At 49.9% G+C, this 15,857-nt stretch overlaps 1 protein-coding gene across 1 annotated transcript in view; it reads left to right on the forward strand.

Moving 5' to 3' along the window:
- diaph2 (diaphanous-related formin 2) overlaps window positions 1–14,053 on the forward strand; it is a 442,997-nt gene extending 428,944 nt beyond the window's left edge. The window contains 1 exon segment of the mRNA XM_035408002.1: window positions 13,767–14,053. Within this exon segment, the coding sequence (XP_035263893.1) occupies window positions 13,767–13,831 (65 nt within the window). The 3' untranslated portion in view covers window positions 13,832–14,053.
- The last annotated feature ends 1,804 nt before the right edge of the window (window positions 14,054–15,857 follow it).

The following is a 15,857-nucleotide window of genomic DNA, read 5'->3' on the forward strand; positions in this document are numbered from 1 at the left end:
TAAACAACACTTCTATTTCTGGACGCGAGGCTTGCAGTACTGATAGCGAACGTGATCATGCAGGCGTACCTGTTCGAACGTGATCATGCAGGCGTACCTGTTCGAACGTGATCATGCAGGCGTACCTGTTACTAGAGGCAAACCTGTTACTAAAGACCAGTAAAGAAAGTTTTCACGACAGAGAAATGGAAACCAGAACGAGAAAAAGATCCGTGCAGAAGAGGCCCCCTTTTCTCCTCGATGTGCTTTAATTAGACCCAGTTCAGTCAGGCTTGAGCCCAGTCCCACGGACGCGCGGCGCAGCTAAGCGCTAACCGTTCGCTCGGTTTCAGCCGACGGGGGGGCGGGGAGAAGCCGCAGTAGTCTCAGGCCGCAGTAGTCGCGGTAACCAGGCGTGCGCGGCCGTGGTGGGCGCCGTCTTCTCTTTCCGTCTGGAGAGTCCCCGGCGAGCCGGGTTGGTCGGACACCGCGGTAGACCGCGCGGCGGGACGCAGACGCGGCGTCGGCAGTGTGTGCGGGCGGGCGGGCGGTCTGGGCGGTCTGGGCTTTAAACTTTAATGCTAATTGATCCCGGGGAAGGAGCGCAGACACAGGTGTGTAGCCTTAGGGTCTGCCTTCCACTCAAAGCCTGGAGAGACTGACAGGCAGCGGGCCAGCTGTGGGGAAAAGTGGCCTCAGCTAGAACTGTGACCTGCTTTACCTCATCCGTGTGTGTGTGCGTGTGTGTGTGTGCACGGGTATGTGTGTGTGTTTGTGTGTGTGTGTGTGCGTGTGCGTGTGTGTGTGTGTGTGTGCATGGGTATGTGTGCGTGTGTGTGCATGTGCGCGGGTGTGGGTGTGTGTGCGCGGGTGTGTGTGCGTGTGCACGCATGCGTGTCAGTGGATCTGTGTGTGTGTACGTGTACGTGTGTGCATTCATGTGTGTGTACACAGGTACACAGGCAAGTTTGTGTGCATGTCTGAACCTCTGTGTGCGTTCGCATGCATGCATCCAAGCCTAAATATGTGTGCGTGTATGGGTTTGTATGTTTGTGTGTGTGTATGTGTGCTTCTCTGTACGTGTGTGTTTGTATGTTTCTGTGTTTGTGTGTGTGTGTGTGTGTGTGTGTTTGCATGCCTGTACATATGTACGTGTGCGTATTTGTTCATGTGTGGTCATGTGTACTGAGGTACCTCATTCCCCTGCTCTGTACCTGTATGTCTGTGTGTGTGTGTGTGTGTGTGTACGTGTACACAGGTCCCTGATTCCCCCGCTCTGTACCTGTGTGTGTGTGTGTGTGTGTGTGTGTAAGCGTGTATACACAGGTCCCTGATTCCCCCGCTCTGTACCTGTGTGTGTGTGTGTGTGTGTAAGCGTGTATACACAGGTCCCTGATTCCCCCGCTCTGTACCTGTGTGTGTGTGTGTGTGTGTGTGTGTGTAAGCGTGTATACGCAGGTCCCTGATTCCCCCGCTCTGTACCTGTGTGTGTGTGTGTGTGTGTGTGTGTGTGTAAGCGTGTATACACAGGTCCCTGATTCCCCCGCTCTGTACCTGTGTGTGTGTGTGTGTGTCAGTGTCAGCGTGCGACAGGCAGGTGCTGTGACCCATTATCGTGTCTTATTTGAGTGGCTGATTAAATGGCTTTTCATATCTGCCCCTCAGCTGTGAGACCTAATCAGTTTTACACATCAGCGTGGCTCTGGGTAACTGGCGTCCCCCGAGGTCACGCCGCGCGCTTCGCTGCTCGCCTCCCGTCTGCAGAGCGCCACGCGAGGCCAGCCGCCAACACGCCGCCAACACGCCGCAGCCAGCGCGGCGTCACGTTATTAAACACGTTAAAAAGGGCCCGCGTAGCGCACAGGCCTGCGTTTCCTCAGAGTTAATGAGGGAGCGGAGAACGCGTTGTACAGTAACGGGAGAGAGATACACACACGTACGAACACACGTATACATGAACACATACACACACGCACATACAAACACACACACACAAACACACACACACATACATGCGCACACACGTGCACACACACATATACGCGCACGCACACACACATGTACACCCAGAATCACACACACACACACGTACACGCACAATCTCACACACACACACACACACACACAACCCTCCCTCCTGAGCGTCTCTGAATCGAGTCTCACATGCAGGCCTATGAAAGAGTGATGAAGAGGCTCGGAGCAGCACTTTATTCTGGATCCATGACTTATTTATGGCTGTTGGAACCATGTTGTTTGCTTGTTCTGTGGGAAACCTTGCGGGTGAAGTGGCGGCCGTCTCCGGAGGGCTTCCCTGCAGAAATCTTCTTCCCGATAAATAAGTGAGAGGGGATGAATATTTTATTTCATCTGGAATTCATTGTCACAAGGATTTCTCCTGGGACGTGCTGGAGACTGCAGTGGTCTCTCAAACGCACCCCCCCCCCCCCAGCCCCAACCCTCCGCCCCTCCCGGGCTTCGGTTGAGCATCGCCCCGGCCGTCCTGCGCCTAATCGGACCGACAGCCACAATTAAGCGAAACACAGTGGGGCTGCACCCGTTTACCAGTTCAACTGCTGCTTCAGAAATATCAATCACTCTGTGTTCTCGCTAGAGCCCAATCTGGGCACGCCTGTCGCCACGCCGAACCTCGCAAGATTTACAGATTTAAAGCCAGATTTCTGAGCTTCCAGCTCGCGCTCCCTTTACGAGGAGTAAAGGATTGGCTTCTGAGTGGCGGGAACCCGGAATTCCAATGCAAGGAATCACAATCGGAATTCCGGTATTCCGAGAACGGTATCCTGGGCCATCCCAGTGTGACACCCGGCCCTCCTATCAAAGAGAAGTGGCCTCGCTGGTGGTTTTGGGATCATGGGTTTGTCTGAGCCAGGGAAGGACACGTCCAGAGGACAGGAGGCTGGACCCTCCATGTTAAAGCAGGGTTTTTAGCGTTTAGCTTACTTCCACATGAATCATTTAGGAAAGTATCTCCCTTTATCCAAACACTATCCCGTGCCCGCCTGCCGTTTTTCCTTGAATGGATCCGAGACTGTTCGGGAAAGAAGCCCTTCTCTCCTCTGGTCCCTGCGGTTCTTCCCTGAACATCAAAGCCAGATGGATAAATAAATAAATACGGCTTGTTTTATTCAGCGTGCCGTCTGTTTAAGGCCCAGAGTGTCTGAGGTTAGGTGAGTTTAGACAGTGCTTAATGTTACCTTGGTGCAGTGCTTAGGTTTGTTGGCTCGTAAAACTTTCGCCCAATGAATGCGGCGGTGTGTGGCTTGATTGTTTGTAATGGTTGTGTTGCCGCTATTTAACTGACGGTGAGTTGATTGCTGTATTCAGTTTTTCACGCAGGGTCATTAGATGCCCATAGTCTTTTATTGTTATTAATCCATCGTCTATGAAGGCTTTTGGCACAAACGTGAATTTAAGCATTGAGTAAATGTTAAATGCACCCCTTGGGACTGTTCCCAAGAAAGAAAAAGATTCCTGTAGCCGCAGTTGAGCTTTTGCTCTTCTGCAAACTGTGAGTATTCAAATGCAGACTCATTTGTTTGTTTGTTGTAAATATGTCTATCTTTTTGCTTATATCACATAGCTTTGTTATTTTCGGCGGGGTTGCAATTGCGCTTCCTGAGATTGTAGAAGAGTTATTACTTCAAAGGTCTTTCACATTTCAGGAAGTTGCTGATGTGTCATTGCCCTTTCTCCCTCTCTCTCTCATTTTCGCTTGTGAGTGATAACGCGGGCGGCTCTTAGCGGAGAGGTTGTTAGCGAGTTAGCGGGGTGCGTCGAGCAGTGTCTTTTTTTTTTTTTTTTTTTTGGAAAGGCCCCATTTCCTGTCAGAGAGTGCTGGGTCTCTGGAGGGGCCTGGTTTTCGGGGGCCCGGGCTGTCTGTTAACAGCCCATTTGGGGCTCCACCGGGGCCGGCTCTCCGCCCCTCACAGCTGGCGGAGAAACGGCGTCCGTCCCGCCAGACGAGACACCCGCCTCTGTGACTTTAAACGCCCCCCTCTCCATGTTTTATGTTTTTGTTTTCATCGCACAAAAAAAAAAAACAGATAATGAGAGCGTTCCAGCGGCTCCTCTTCACGTTAGCCGAGCCGACGATTAGCGCGGGAGAGAAGAGAGCGGAGAGCGGATGCGAGCTTTCAGCCGAAAGCCCCCCCCCCCCCCCCGGGCAATTTCACCCCCCCTCCCCCTCACCTGGCCTGACCCCGCGAATGCATCACGGGCGCGGCCTGCTTCTGTCAGGCCGCACGCGGCGCACACGCGTGTCGAGCGTCCGCCAGCCCCCCCCCCCTCTCTCCACGGGACGGGATTTATAGGCCCGCCCTCCTCCGTGAGCTCGGAGGAGAGCTCGATAGCAACGCGTCCACAAATAACCCACCTGCTGCTTTCCTTCCGGAAGCTTCTGCCGCAATCAGACAGGTCTTCCTTGAAAATAATTTGTAAAGTGGGGCGGGGGGAAGAAAAAAAAATCTGATCTCGATCTTTAAAAAAAAAAGAAAAACAATGAATGAAAGAAAAGAGGTGTTTTCTGTTCTATCGATCTCACTCTATCGCTGCGATCCATTTATATTTATCTGAGTATCTGGGTTCCCCATTCCTGCCGGTTTTGTGTCCATACCAGGCATTTTCTTCCACTATTTGTTTGGTGATCCATCAGTCCATTTACCTTATCGTGCTGCCAAACCATCCATTTGCACACCCATCTGTCTGTCAATCTATATCTCAGCGTCCATTTGTCTAACCATCTCCCCGCCCGCTTATTCTGCTGTCAGTCAAACCCTCCGGCGAGGACCGGCGAGGCTTCTCTTTGGCTGGCGTGCCGTTCGGGCCTGACCCACCCCCCATTTAGGCGGGTGAGTCTACAGCAGAGAGTCAGGAGTAATTACGCCGCCTGCTGCTAATGCCTCCTAGCGTCCAGCCCCGCCCCGCCGCGGCTACGCGCTCCACACACGGGCGGACGTGTAATTAGAGCCACTTTGCCGTGCCGCGCGCGAGCGTCGCTGTTAGCGATTCCGGTGGCGTGCGCCGCGGCCGTGGGTGAACGAAGTCGGTCCGTTTGGCCTAGCGCGCGTCAGGCTCGCGCCTCTCTGCCGTGAGCCCTGTGTGAGCGGCGGCGAGCCCCGCCCGCTTTTTGGAATGCGGGCCTGTGTTTTTATGACCAATCGCTTGGAGCTATTGAAGGTCAAAGGCGAAGGACGGAAATTCAGACAAACGAGACGCAAGGAGGTGGTTTGCTAGGGAGAAGCCCGTGTCAGATGCTGTATTTCATGCATCCATGAGCTGCCCTTTGAGAATCCGACTGTTGTAGAAACTAGCTGATCTATAACTAGCTGATCCCTGGCCTGCCTATCACTGTGAGTTCCCTCCAGAGGTCCCTCAAATTGCAACTGAGACCAGACTGAGGGTTTTGAGATTGGGAGTCAAAGCTGGGTGTAATGTTGAGGGCCTGAGTCCGCTCGTGCCCAGCTATGTCCCCGTAGGAGCCCGGTGTCTGCCCATGCTCAACTGCAGTGAGCTCCATAATGTTTGGGACAAAGACCGTTTTTTTTTCTTCTTCTTCTTAATTGGGCTCTTTACTCTACAAGATTTTTAATCAAACAATTCACATGCAGTTAAAGTGCACATTCCGTGCATTTATTTAAGGGTATTCTTATACACATTGGTCTCACCATGTAGAAATTACAGCACTTTATATGCATAGACCTCCATTTCAGGGTACCACAATGTTTGGAACTTGTTAATGTTATATCAATAGTCATGTTTAATATTTTGCCGCATATCCTTTACATGCAATGACTGCATGAAGTCTGTGACCCATAGACATCCACAGGCATCTTCTCTGGTGATGCTCTGTCAGGCCTGTACTGCAGCCATGTTCAGCTCCTGCTTGTTTCAGGGGTAGTTTCCTTCAATTGTCTCTTCAGCCTATGAAACGAATGTTAAATTGGACTCAGATTGGGTAAATGTCTTGCCCAGTCAAGAATTGTTCAGTTTTTGGCTTTGAAACACTCCTTTGTTGCTTTAGCAGTATGTTTGGGATCATTGTCTTGCTGTAAAGTGGAGCGCCGTCCAATGAGTTTGGAGGCATTTGGTTGGACTTGAGCTGAGAAGATGCTTCTGTACACTTCAGAATTCATTCTACTGATCCTTTCAGCAGTTACATCATCAGTGAAGACTAGTGAGCAAGTATCCGTGGCAGTCATACATGCCCAAACCATAACACCCCCACCATGTTTCACAGATGAGTGGGTGTGCTTTGGATCTTAGGCAGTTCCTTTTGGCCTCCACACTTTGCTCTTGCCATCACTGTGATACAGTACAAGTGAATCTTGTATCGTAGTCTTGTATCATTATGGAAAATCCATCCGTAAAAGCTTTTTTTCCAGGACCCTGCATGTTCTTTTAGGTACATCTTAACAAACTGCAACCTGACCGTCCTGTTTTTGCAGCTAACTAGTGGTTTTCAGGGTAGTCTCTGCAGTTCTGTTTGTGAAGTCTTATGTGGGCAGTAGTCATTGACACATCCGCGCCTGCCTCCGAAAGGCTGTTTCTGGTCTTTTTGTTTTCTTATTTCTCAGCCTCATTATGGCTTGCTTGACTTTCACTGGCACAACTCCTCATCTTGACAAACATCAATAACAGACTCCGAAGGCAATCAGGAGCCTTGAAAGGAAACTAGATGCTGAAAGCTCACTTATACAGTACCTGCAGTAATGAAGCAATTGAACACACATGACTAATCAGAAACACCTTTGTCCAAAACATTATGGTGCCCTTAAATGGGGGGGGGGGGGACTATGTATAAGTGCTGTAATCTCTACATGGTGAAACCAAAATGTATTTAAAAAAAATACCCTTATCTTTGTGTTACCCACATATCAATTGTTTGATTACTAATCAAAAATTGTGGAGTACGGAACCAAATCAAGAAAAAAAAAATATGTGATATGTCTTAGGCCCAAATGCTGTGGGGCTCGCTGTATGTCCCAGTAGGACCTAGGTGTCTCCCCAGTGGTCCTTCATCTTCAGGCCCGACCGAGCTGCAGTCATCCTCGGAGGGAGGATGAGGCAGGAGCACCCTGGGTTGGCTCCCGGTAATCGCGATGGATTTCTCCGCTCGTGGCCTCGCGCCCTGTCCACGCGGCCGCGTTCCCGTCCCAAAGTCCGCCTGAGCCTTCGCCGCGAGGAGGAGCTTCCTGCCTGCGTGGGGCTCAGGCCTGCAATTATCTTCCATTATCTTTCAGCCGAGGCCCAACGCCGGTGAACAGACACGCCGCCTCGCCAACCTGGCCTCTAAAGTCAAGAGCCGCGCGGTTTCATCTCCTTTGAAACGAGAAAGCGATACCTCCTTGAGTTCCTTCTTCCTTGGAATTCTTGTGTGCGTTTTTCTATTCTTTAAGGAAAATATAAAGTATTTATTTCTGCTCTCGGTTGTCTGTTGAAGTGTGCTCCCATTACATGGACCACTGCTTACTCCTGAGAAGGTGATCATGTCTTTGAGAGATCTGTAGCGTTGCCCTTGGCTACGATCGATCATGAAATCTTTTTTTTGTGTGTGTGTGTGTGTGTGTGTGCTGCTGCTCAGTATGTTTCTGTGCGCTTTTCCAGCTTTGTTGTTGCCTCCCCTCAGTCGGTTTTGGCAGAGAATGCCGGAACGTGTATTTAAGTCTGCCATTCTTTTCCAAAAAATCTAATCCCCGATTCAAAGATTATTTCTCGAGCAGCGGCTGTGGGAAGCCGCGACGGTCGGGCGCCTGGCGCGCTCCTTATTTTTAATTAAACTCGGATCGCGCGGTAAGACGAGGCGGCGGCGGCGAAGGCCCTGGCTTCTGGAGACGGTTGTTTCCGAGGAGGCCTCGGACGGGGAGCGCGTGCGGCGCGTGCGGTGCGTCCCGCTCGCCGTGGTAACGGAACGCAGCCGCTGTTCCCCCCCCCCCCCCACCCACCCCCCCCCCTCCGTGTTTGTCCCCGGCAAACGCCTGCCAAGGCTCTCGCCGAGAAGATAAACTAGTACTTTTCTTCCCTCTAAAAATAAGCATTTGTTTATCGACATGTGTAGTGATTTCCAGCTCTCCTGCGCCGTATTGTGTAGCGAGCTGCCAGGAGACATTACTCTCCGCCCCTGCTCCCGTTTCAGACGGGCCTGGCTGTGCAGGGTGGCTGCTCAACACAATGGGGGGGGGGGGGGGGAGAGATGGGATGGTTTGGGGGGGGGGGGGGGGGGGTTCAGCGGCCTGTAGCTAAGTCTGTAAAGATGGCGGCTCTCGAACGTGGCTACGCGCCGTGCTCTTAAATAAGGCTCTGAAACTTTAATGCAGTCCCCCAGGTAGAGCCGTGAGAGAGGCGGGGAGAAAGGGGGGGGTTGCATCAGCTATCTGGGTCAGCGTTCGGCGGAGCGGCGAGTGCCGACGCCCGTCTGCGGTGACCTGCTTTGATGGAAGAGCCGCGATGCGCACGTCAGGAGAACAATCGAGAAAAACATGTTAAATAATCTGCTCTCCGTTCCCCCCCCCCGGCCTCTCCGTCCCCCCCCAGCCTCCATTTGCCGCCTCGCAGTTTTTCGCCTTTTTGCGTTACCGCGATTGTTTGCTTGCTTCTCGGGTACATGCGCTGGCTAGGGAATGGGCTGGTTTGGCATGCAGCGGGTACTCGGGCTGTGCTCTGAGCTTATCTACGCTGGTTTCAACCGCGGCTTTAATGGAGGAAGTTTCGCGCGGTCGTTCTTTCGCGGTGCCGCTTCGCCCGATCCGCCTCGATAGCCGCTCCGCTCGCTTGCCGAACGTCCGCATTCCCGATCAAAATTTTTCACTCGGGAGGAAACGTATTTGTGCCTCTCCTCGGAATGTTTACCCCGGCCTGTCTCCTTTGGTTCTGAGGTCATTATGATGTCACGATGACAACCCACCCTGTTTGACCCTGCCCTTAAAAATAACTAACTTTTTAACTCCTCCCCCTTCACAGTCTCTCACTGTTCTCTCATTTCCCTTCTATAACCGTCTAATGTGAGCCATGTGATTAATGTAACTGTTGTACTCAGTATACTCCTGTGTGGAACAGGGACATGTCTACAGTAAGAATGATTATACGGTATACCTTGATGTACAAAAAATCTGCTGTATATGAAATATAACAATCAAAAATGATGTGAGTAGTAATTATTACTATACAGAATAAGTTTGAGTGCATTGTAAATGCAGTAAATGTTAGGCAACTTTATTCAGTTTAGTCAGTATTTAGTTACGGATTTTTGTATGCCTTATATAATGAGCAGTGCCATGCAGTAACTGAACATCGGATAGATTCATCATGCTTTATAAACCTCCTGAGGCATTCTAACACCACAGCGCTACATTTCACATTATGTTTTTGAACAAAGAAAAGGTAGTGTGAACGTTTTAAACCAGACGTAAAACAACATACATCTCGGGGTGAATAACAGGTTTTTTTTATTTTATTTCCCACAATCCACCTCTGCCATTGAGGCGCTGAAACGAGGTGCGCATTTCGCCCAGCGCGTATAAATCCCCAGCTGTCCCCGCACGCGTAGCGCGGTCCCGTCCGTTCTGACGTTCCTCTCTCTCTCTCTCCCCCGCGTGGGACTGGCGTTACCTTCCAGTTCCATTCGTTTTCTACAACCCCACCACCCCCCCCCCCCAATCGACCCCCCCAAAAGGCAATTACTCTCACCTTTGCAAGGAGCCCTGTTTTGTGTAACTGTAGTTCTCCGCGCTCTCCCCGGTCCCATAACTTACAGCCGCAGAAACGGGGTTTTCTCTTCCCCCCGCCCCGTTTATATATCTTGTTTCTGACTGTGGCGCTCCATTACTGGGCGGCCGTGAGGATGGCAGACAGAGACTGGAGATGAGAGGCAGAGATACAGGCCACCGCACTGCTCTCTGAGTCCGGGGTAAACACAGTGTTGACACGCCGTGTGGAAAGATTTAATCACTTTTATTGCATTTTGTCTCCGGGGTGGTGAGGGCGGGGGGGTTGGGGGAGAGGGAGGGGGGGGGTCTTTTCTAGAGTGAGTGAGTGAGCGAGCGCACGCACGCATTTGTGTTTGTGCCTGTTCGTGTGTGTGTGTGCTTGTTTGCGTCTGTGTGCGTGTGTGAGTTTGTGTGCACGTACTCATTTTTGTGTTTGTGTGTGCCCGAACATGTGTGCGCTTGTGTGTGTGCGTCTAGTGTGTGCTTGTGTGTACCCATTTTTGTGTTTGTGCCTGTGCCGGTACCCGTGTGTGTGTGTGTGTGTGTGCTTGTTTCTGCAGTGTGCGCGTGTGTCTTGTTGCGAAGGCATTTTAAATATGCAGTGATTTGCTGATGGATCGTGCGATGGTTGCACTGCTGGGAGGCGGCGTTCTCCATTCCGTTCAGATCTCAGCCCCAGTAAAATAGAAAGAACTTTTTTTTTATTTATTTTTTTTATGCGAGTATTTATTTCTGCCCAAAATGGAGGAGGGTTGCAGTTCCAGCGGAAGCTCCTCTCGCTTGCTCACACTCTTATGAGCGGTGATGAAAGTGACGGAGTTAACAGAGCGATATTAGACACGTCTAATCACTTTACCACCACTTTTATTCTCCTCGTGAGATAATGGCGCGCAGTCGGCTGCTTTGATCCTTAAAGGAGCTGAGACGGAGTCTGTCATTGTGACTGCTGGATTTATTTCTGCCATTCATATCGTGAAAAACGCTCTGTGGGGGGGCTGTTAGCAACCGATGATGTAATCCCGAGCAATTACTAAACTATGAGAGCAGTATGAAACTTATTACAGCTTTTGAGCTCAGACAGTGAACACTCGAGGGACAAGCAGTCGTCTCTCTCAATTGCAACATGAAGCTGAATCTGACTGGGATGTGCTGCTGTCTTGATGGTGTAAGTACGGGAACGGGCAGCACAATAATGTGACTGTCTAATACTCAGAGCCTCTAGGCATCGGAGTACTGCTCAGTTCACCCAGACTGGAGTGGAGTTCAACCCCCAAACCCCACCCCCCCCCCCCCCCCCCCCCGCCCCCTCGTCATTACGACAGACCTTTTGAATAGGCCGACGTGCCTTCGGATTCGTCCCCCTTGACAGTTTAACGGTTGAAAACAATGGCGGTCGTTAGCGTTTAATTAAGTTCCGGAGTGCTGACATCTCCCTACAGTAAGCGGGGATGTTTTCTTCTTTTGTTGCTCTTCTTCTCTCTTGTGTTTCTGCGTTTCCGACGCACTTAAAGATGCTGCCTCGGGGAGCAGCAGGTAAAAAAAAAGAAAGCCATCAAACGGATGACAGCAGGCGTATCTGTGTTCAGTGCCCGGTTTTTTTTCTTCTTTTAGTTGTCTTATTCTTTGTTGTCTTTTTTATTCCGGTAGAGAACGGCTGTGATATTCCTCCACCAATAGAAATTGCTGCCGTTTGGCTCAATTATTATGATAGACTCACTTTAGGAAAAGATGGGCTTTTGTGTCTGCTTAGCAGGAAGATTGGAGGCTATTTACACCCATTTGTCTTTCAGGAGCTGTGAAATGTAACCATTTAACCTGCATTGGACTTTGAGGGTGTCATACAAGGTCCCTTGGGCTGAAACATCTATTTAAACTCTTGGCCTGGCCTGCTGTTTGCAGATGATTTCCCCATGCGGTTAAACTTCACATTTCTCACAGAAGCTACTGAAACATTGATGGCCCAACCTGTATCAGTACCAAGTTCAGAAATGGCATACTGCGTCTACTAGTGGATGAGAATCACAGACTTAATTAAGCCTCCTCAGTAGCTTTTCAACAGAGAAAGTATACGCCTTTGAGATTAAAAAAAACATGGTATTATAAAAGTTAGGTTTGAAGAAATGTTTTTTTTTTTTTTTAAATCAAGCAAAATATTGCTGAGATGAAAATAAGGAAAACGAGCCTGTTTTTGTCCCTCTGCTTCTCCTTCACTCCCCCACAGCATGTCTTCATGCCAGTCCCTCTTTACTACTAAATCTCGCTCCTTCTGTCTTCATCGCCCACATACTTTCATAGAAACAGTGCATCTGACCTTATCTTTAACGCTGAACGACTGGAATGTCCAGGAGGATGTTTGACTGTTACCAGTCTTGCGGATGTGAGGGTGAGGTGGGGGATGTGCATCGCATGAAATGAGGTCATCTTTTTGGGAATTGCGAATGAGTGCCAGAAAAATAATGTGCACCCCCCCCCCCCCCTCCCCAGCCCCTCCTAAATTTTGAAGTCTGCTCCTTTGTTTTCTTTCTCCTTTTATTCAGCGATGCTAGTTTGTGTTCAACATTTCATTAGTGCAAAGGAGCACGGCCCCTGAGGCGGGTTAGGGAAGCCTCAGATCGCTGTGAAATGGGAGCAGATAAAAGCCGTGCGCTCGCTGAAAGTCACTCCAGCGCTTCCCACCAGCAGCTCCGAGGTGAAGCTGAACAGTTCAGAGTTCATAAGACTGCGAACCCTCACAAGCACAGCGGGAGGTCACCCTGCAATGCAATCCTCCTTCTCTCCCTCTCTCTCTCTCTCTTCTTCTCTCCATCTCCCCCTCTCTCTGTTCTTCTCTCCCTCTCCCCCCTCTCTGTTCTTCTCTCCCTCCCTCTCTCATTCTCTCACTCACTCCCTCTCCCTCTTTCTCTCCCTCTCCCTCTTTTTTTCTCTCTCTCCCTCTCTCTCTCTCTCTTCTTATCTCCCTCTCTCTGTTCTTCTCTCCCTCCCTCTCTCATTCTCTCACTCTCTCCCTCTCCCTCTTTCTCTCTCTCTCTCTCTCTCTCTCCCTCCCTCTCCCTGTTTGTGTTTATCTTACATTTTCCTCCACGGTGGGTCTTCTGTCTCCTGTTTGTTGATTGGTTAATTGTTCCAGCGAATGCTGAGTCAGTCCCAACCCGTTACCTTGTCGTAAATGCGGCCTAAAATATGGCAGCCTTCTGCAGGTAGCCTGGAATGGCCAGTGCCCCTGGCTCCTGATGAGTCCAGGGTGTGGCTGTGGAGCTGTGGGGTCTGGGGGACTTTAGCAGGAGGGAGCAGCCGTTTGGCAGAGTGGTCTTGCGCTGGTTCCTGCTTCTCATTACCGCCTGTGGTGAAAGTAGGGGCTCTCACCTTCGGCTGACAGCAGGCGTTCAGGCCTGTGTTCGCGGTCAGGTTATGTTCGAGCAAAGATGCCCGACGGCCGGCCCACGGTGGACTGTATAAACCCGTCCGTTACCTGCGTCCCACCCGGTGAGAATGGCAGGTGTGCGTGCTGATTTGAGGCGTCCCTCTCCGAGCTTCGGGCTCCAGTCGCTGGGGTGACAGGTACCCCATCAGCAGTCCCTCTCCTGTGCTTTCTGTCCTCCAGGCCACCAGGGGGCAGGGCAGGTCTGGGTACCCTCTTTGTTTATGCCTTGCTGCCGGGCTCCGGGCTGCCCTCGGCGCCCAGCGCTCAGATGCAGCAGAGACAGAGTGGCTCTCCATTTCGAGTGCCGCCCGGGAGAGCCAGTTCTGTGGAGTTGCCATGACACCTGGGCCCCATGGCCCAACTCCAGGACTCCTTGTTCATCCAACTTTCTCACTTGGCTCGATTTTAAAAAGAGTGTTTCTTTTGGGGTTTTTTTTTTTTTTGCTGTGAACTCAGCCCCCCCCACCCCCCCACGCCCCCCCCCCCCCCCCCCCAAAAAAAAAAAAAAAAAAAAAAAAACTAAAACTAATAATCCGAATTACCATAAAGTTGTGTGGTCTCATCCTCTTCCATTCCCAGATGTTTTGTGCTCTGCAGTGGATGAAGTTCTGAACTGTTCTTTGTGCTCTCCCCCCCCCCCCCCCCAGACAACCGACGGGCAGGTCTGGAGAGGTCTCGCTCACGCCATGCTGGCACCCCATTGGCCCGGTGATCGCAGGCCACGCCCGCCAGCCCCCCGCGCCTCACGGGAAACGATAAGTGCCAAAGACGTGGTGGACAGGAAGCGGAGTGCCACATGACAGGAAGGGCCTGCCCGTGGACGCACTGTGGGAGGGACTGCCAAAATGTCAAGATGTGCAAAACTGCGAAGTGCTGAAGAGCTCTCCTTTGAGAAGAGGAAGGACACATACGAGCACTCACACACACATACTCACACACACACACACATACTCACACACACACACCAGTACTCACACACGCACATACAAACACTCACACACACATACTCACACACACACAGCAGTACTCACACACGCACATACAAACACTCACACACACATACTCACACACACACACCAATACTCACACACGCACATACGAACACTCACACACACATACTCACACGCACACACCAATACTCACACACGCACTCACGTACACTCACACACACACAAACACACACATAGTTACACACGTACACACACACACACCACGCACGCATACTCACACACACACACACACACACCACACACCACACACACATAGTCACACACACACACACACACACACACGTACACTCACGCACACACACACTCAGGCACATTCACACATACACATGTGCACATGCACACACTCATACACATGTACGCACAAACACACATACACACACACACTAAATCACATCATCAAAGGGCATCGATGATAAGCCTTACATATTTATTCACTTTCTCTGTGGCTTTATTAAGGACATATTTAATTAGCTAGCATTTTTTTAGTCTGTTTTTTTTTCCTCCAATTTCTGCTTTTATATATCTTTTTATCCAGCGCTTTGCTCAGTTGCTCATGTGTGCAGTTAAGGCTGGACCGGTAAAACCGGTGTGGCACCGAATCTGGGCGAACCAGCCCAAACTCTTACCGACTGAGAAACTGGGTGAAATTTTCACACACAAAAAAAAATTGAGGAGGTCTGTGTCAGTTCTGGCCAGTTAGCTTTTTGCCGTGAAGCCATCTGGCGAAGCTGAATCTGAGCTAAGTTACGCCCTCGTCTGAAACGCAGATATGCCACATCCCCACCGCTTCAACAGAACCTCTGGCTCACATAGACCTCCGAACGCTCTCTGCCATTTCATTAATCGAAACGCTTCATCGTCTGCAGGCACGTATTTCCAGCGAGTCTGAGAATCTGCCTGTGGCTGTGTTTTCTCATCTGCATGGAGTAAAAATATAACCACCAGTACATATCTTACATATGTATCAACACTGAAAATGCAAACTGTAAAGATATCACTGTATGCAAGACATCTGCTCTCTTACTCACCCACCATCTTTCAGATATATGGAGTGATTGACAGGGGTTTGTTATGACTACCACGCATAAATGTGTGTGTATATATTTATATATACATTTATGTATATATATATATATATATATATATATATATATATATATATGCTTGTGATTACTGGAGGGAGCTACTATATATATATATATAGATATGTGCGTGTGTGTATGTGTGTATATATATATATATATATATATATATATATATATATATACACACACATGCATGTGCACACAGATGAAATTACACATGGACTGACATCCTGTTCAGGTTGTGTACAAGGTGTGTACAATATTAAGCTGATTGAAACCACAGAAAATGGCTGAAGCTTCAACAAAAGGATCTGTATTATAGGACTCCCATTAATACGGAGGCTAATTTAGAAAGGTTCACAGGTTTTTATTTTATTGATTCATGTGACATTTTGAGATCCACTGGCAGTTTTTTTTTCTTTCTTTTTTTTACAAAAAATTCTGTTGCTGGGATGCACAGCAGGTTTTCTGCAGGGCTTTTTTTCCGCAGGGTGGGGGGGGGTGGGTGGTTTTTATTTTTTTTTATTTTTTCAGGTGTCAATTCTAACTGCTTTCTGGCTCTGTTACAAGGATGTGAGGATAGCTTTACTGAACACTGCACACCCTCCCGATCTCTCTGTTCTCTCAGAGATAAGGTGTCCTG

The sequence above is a fragment of the Anguilla anguilla genome, chromosome 3 (assembly GCF_013347855.1).
Source record: "Anguilla anguilla isolate fAngAng1 chromosome 3, fAngAng1.pri, whole genome shotgun sequence".
NCBI lineage: Eukaryota > Metazoa > Chordata > Actinopteri > Anguilliformes > Anguillidae > Anguilla > Anguilla anguilla.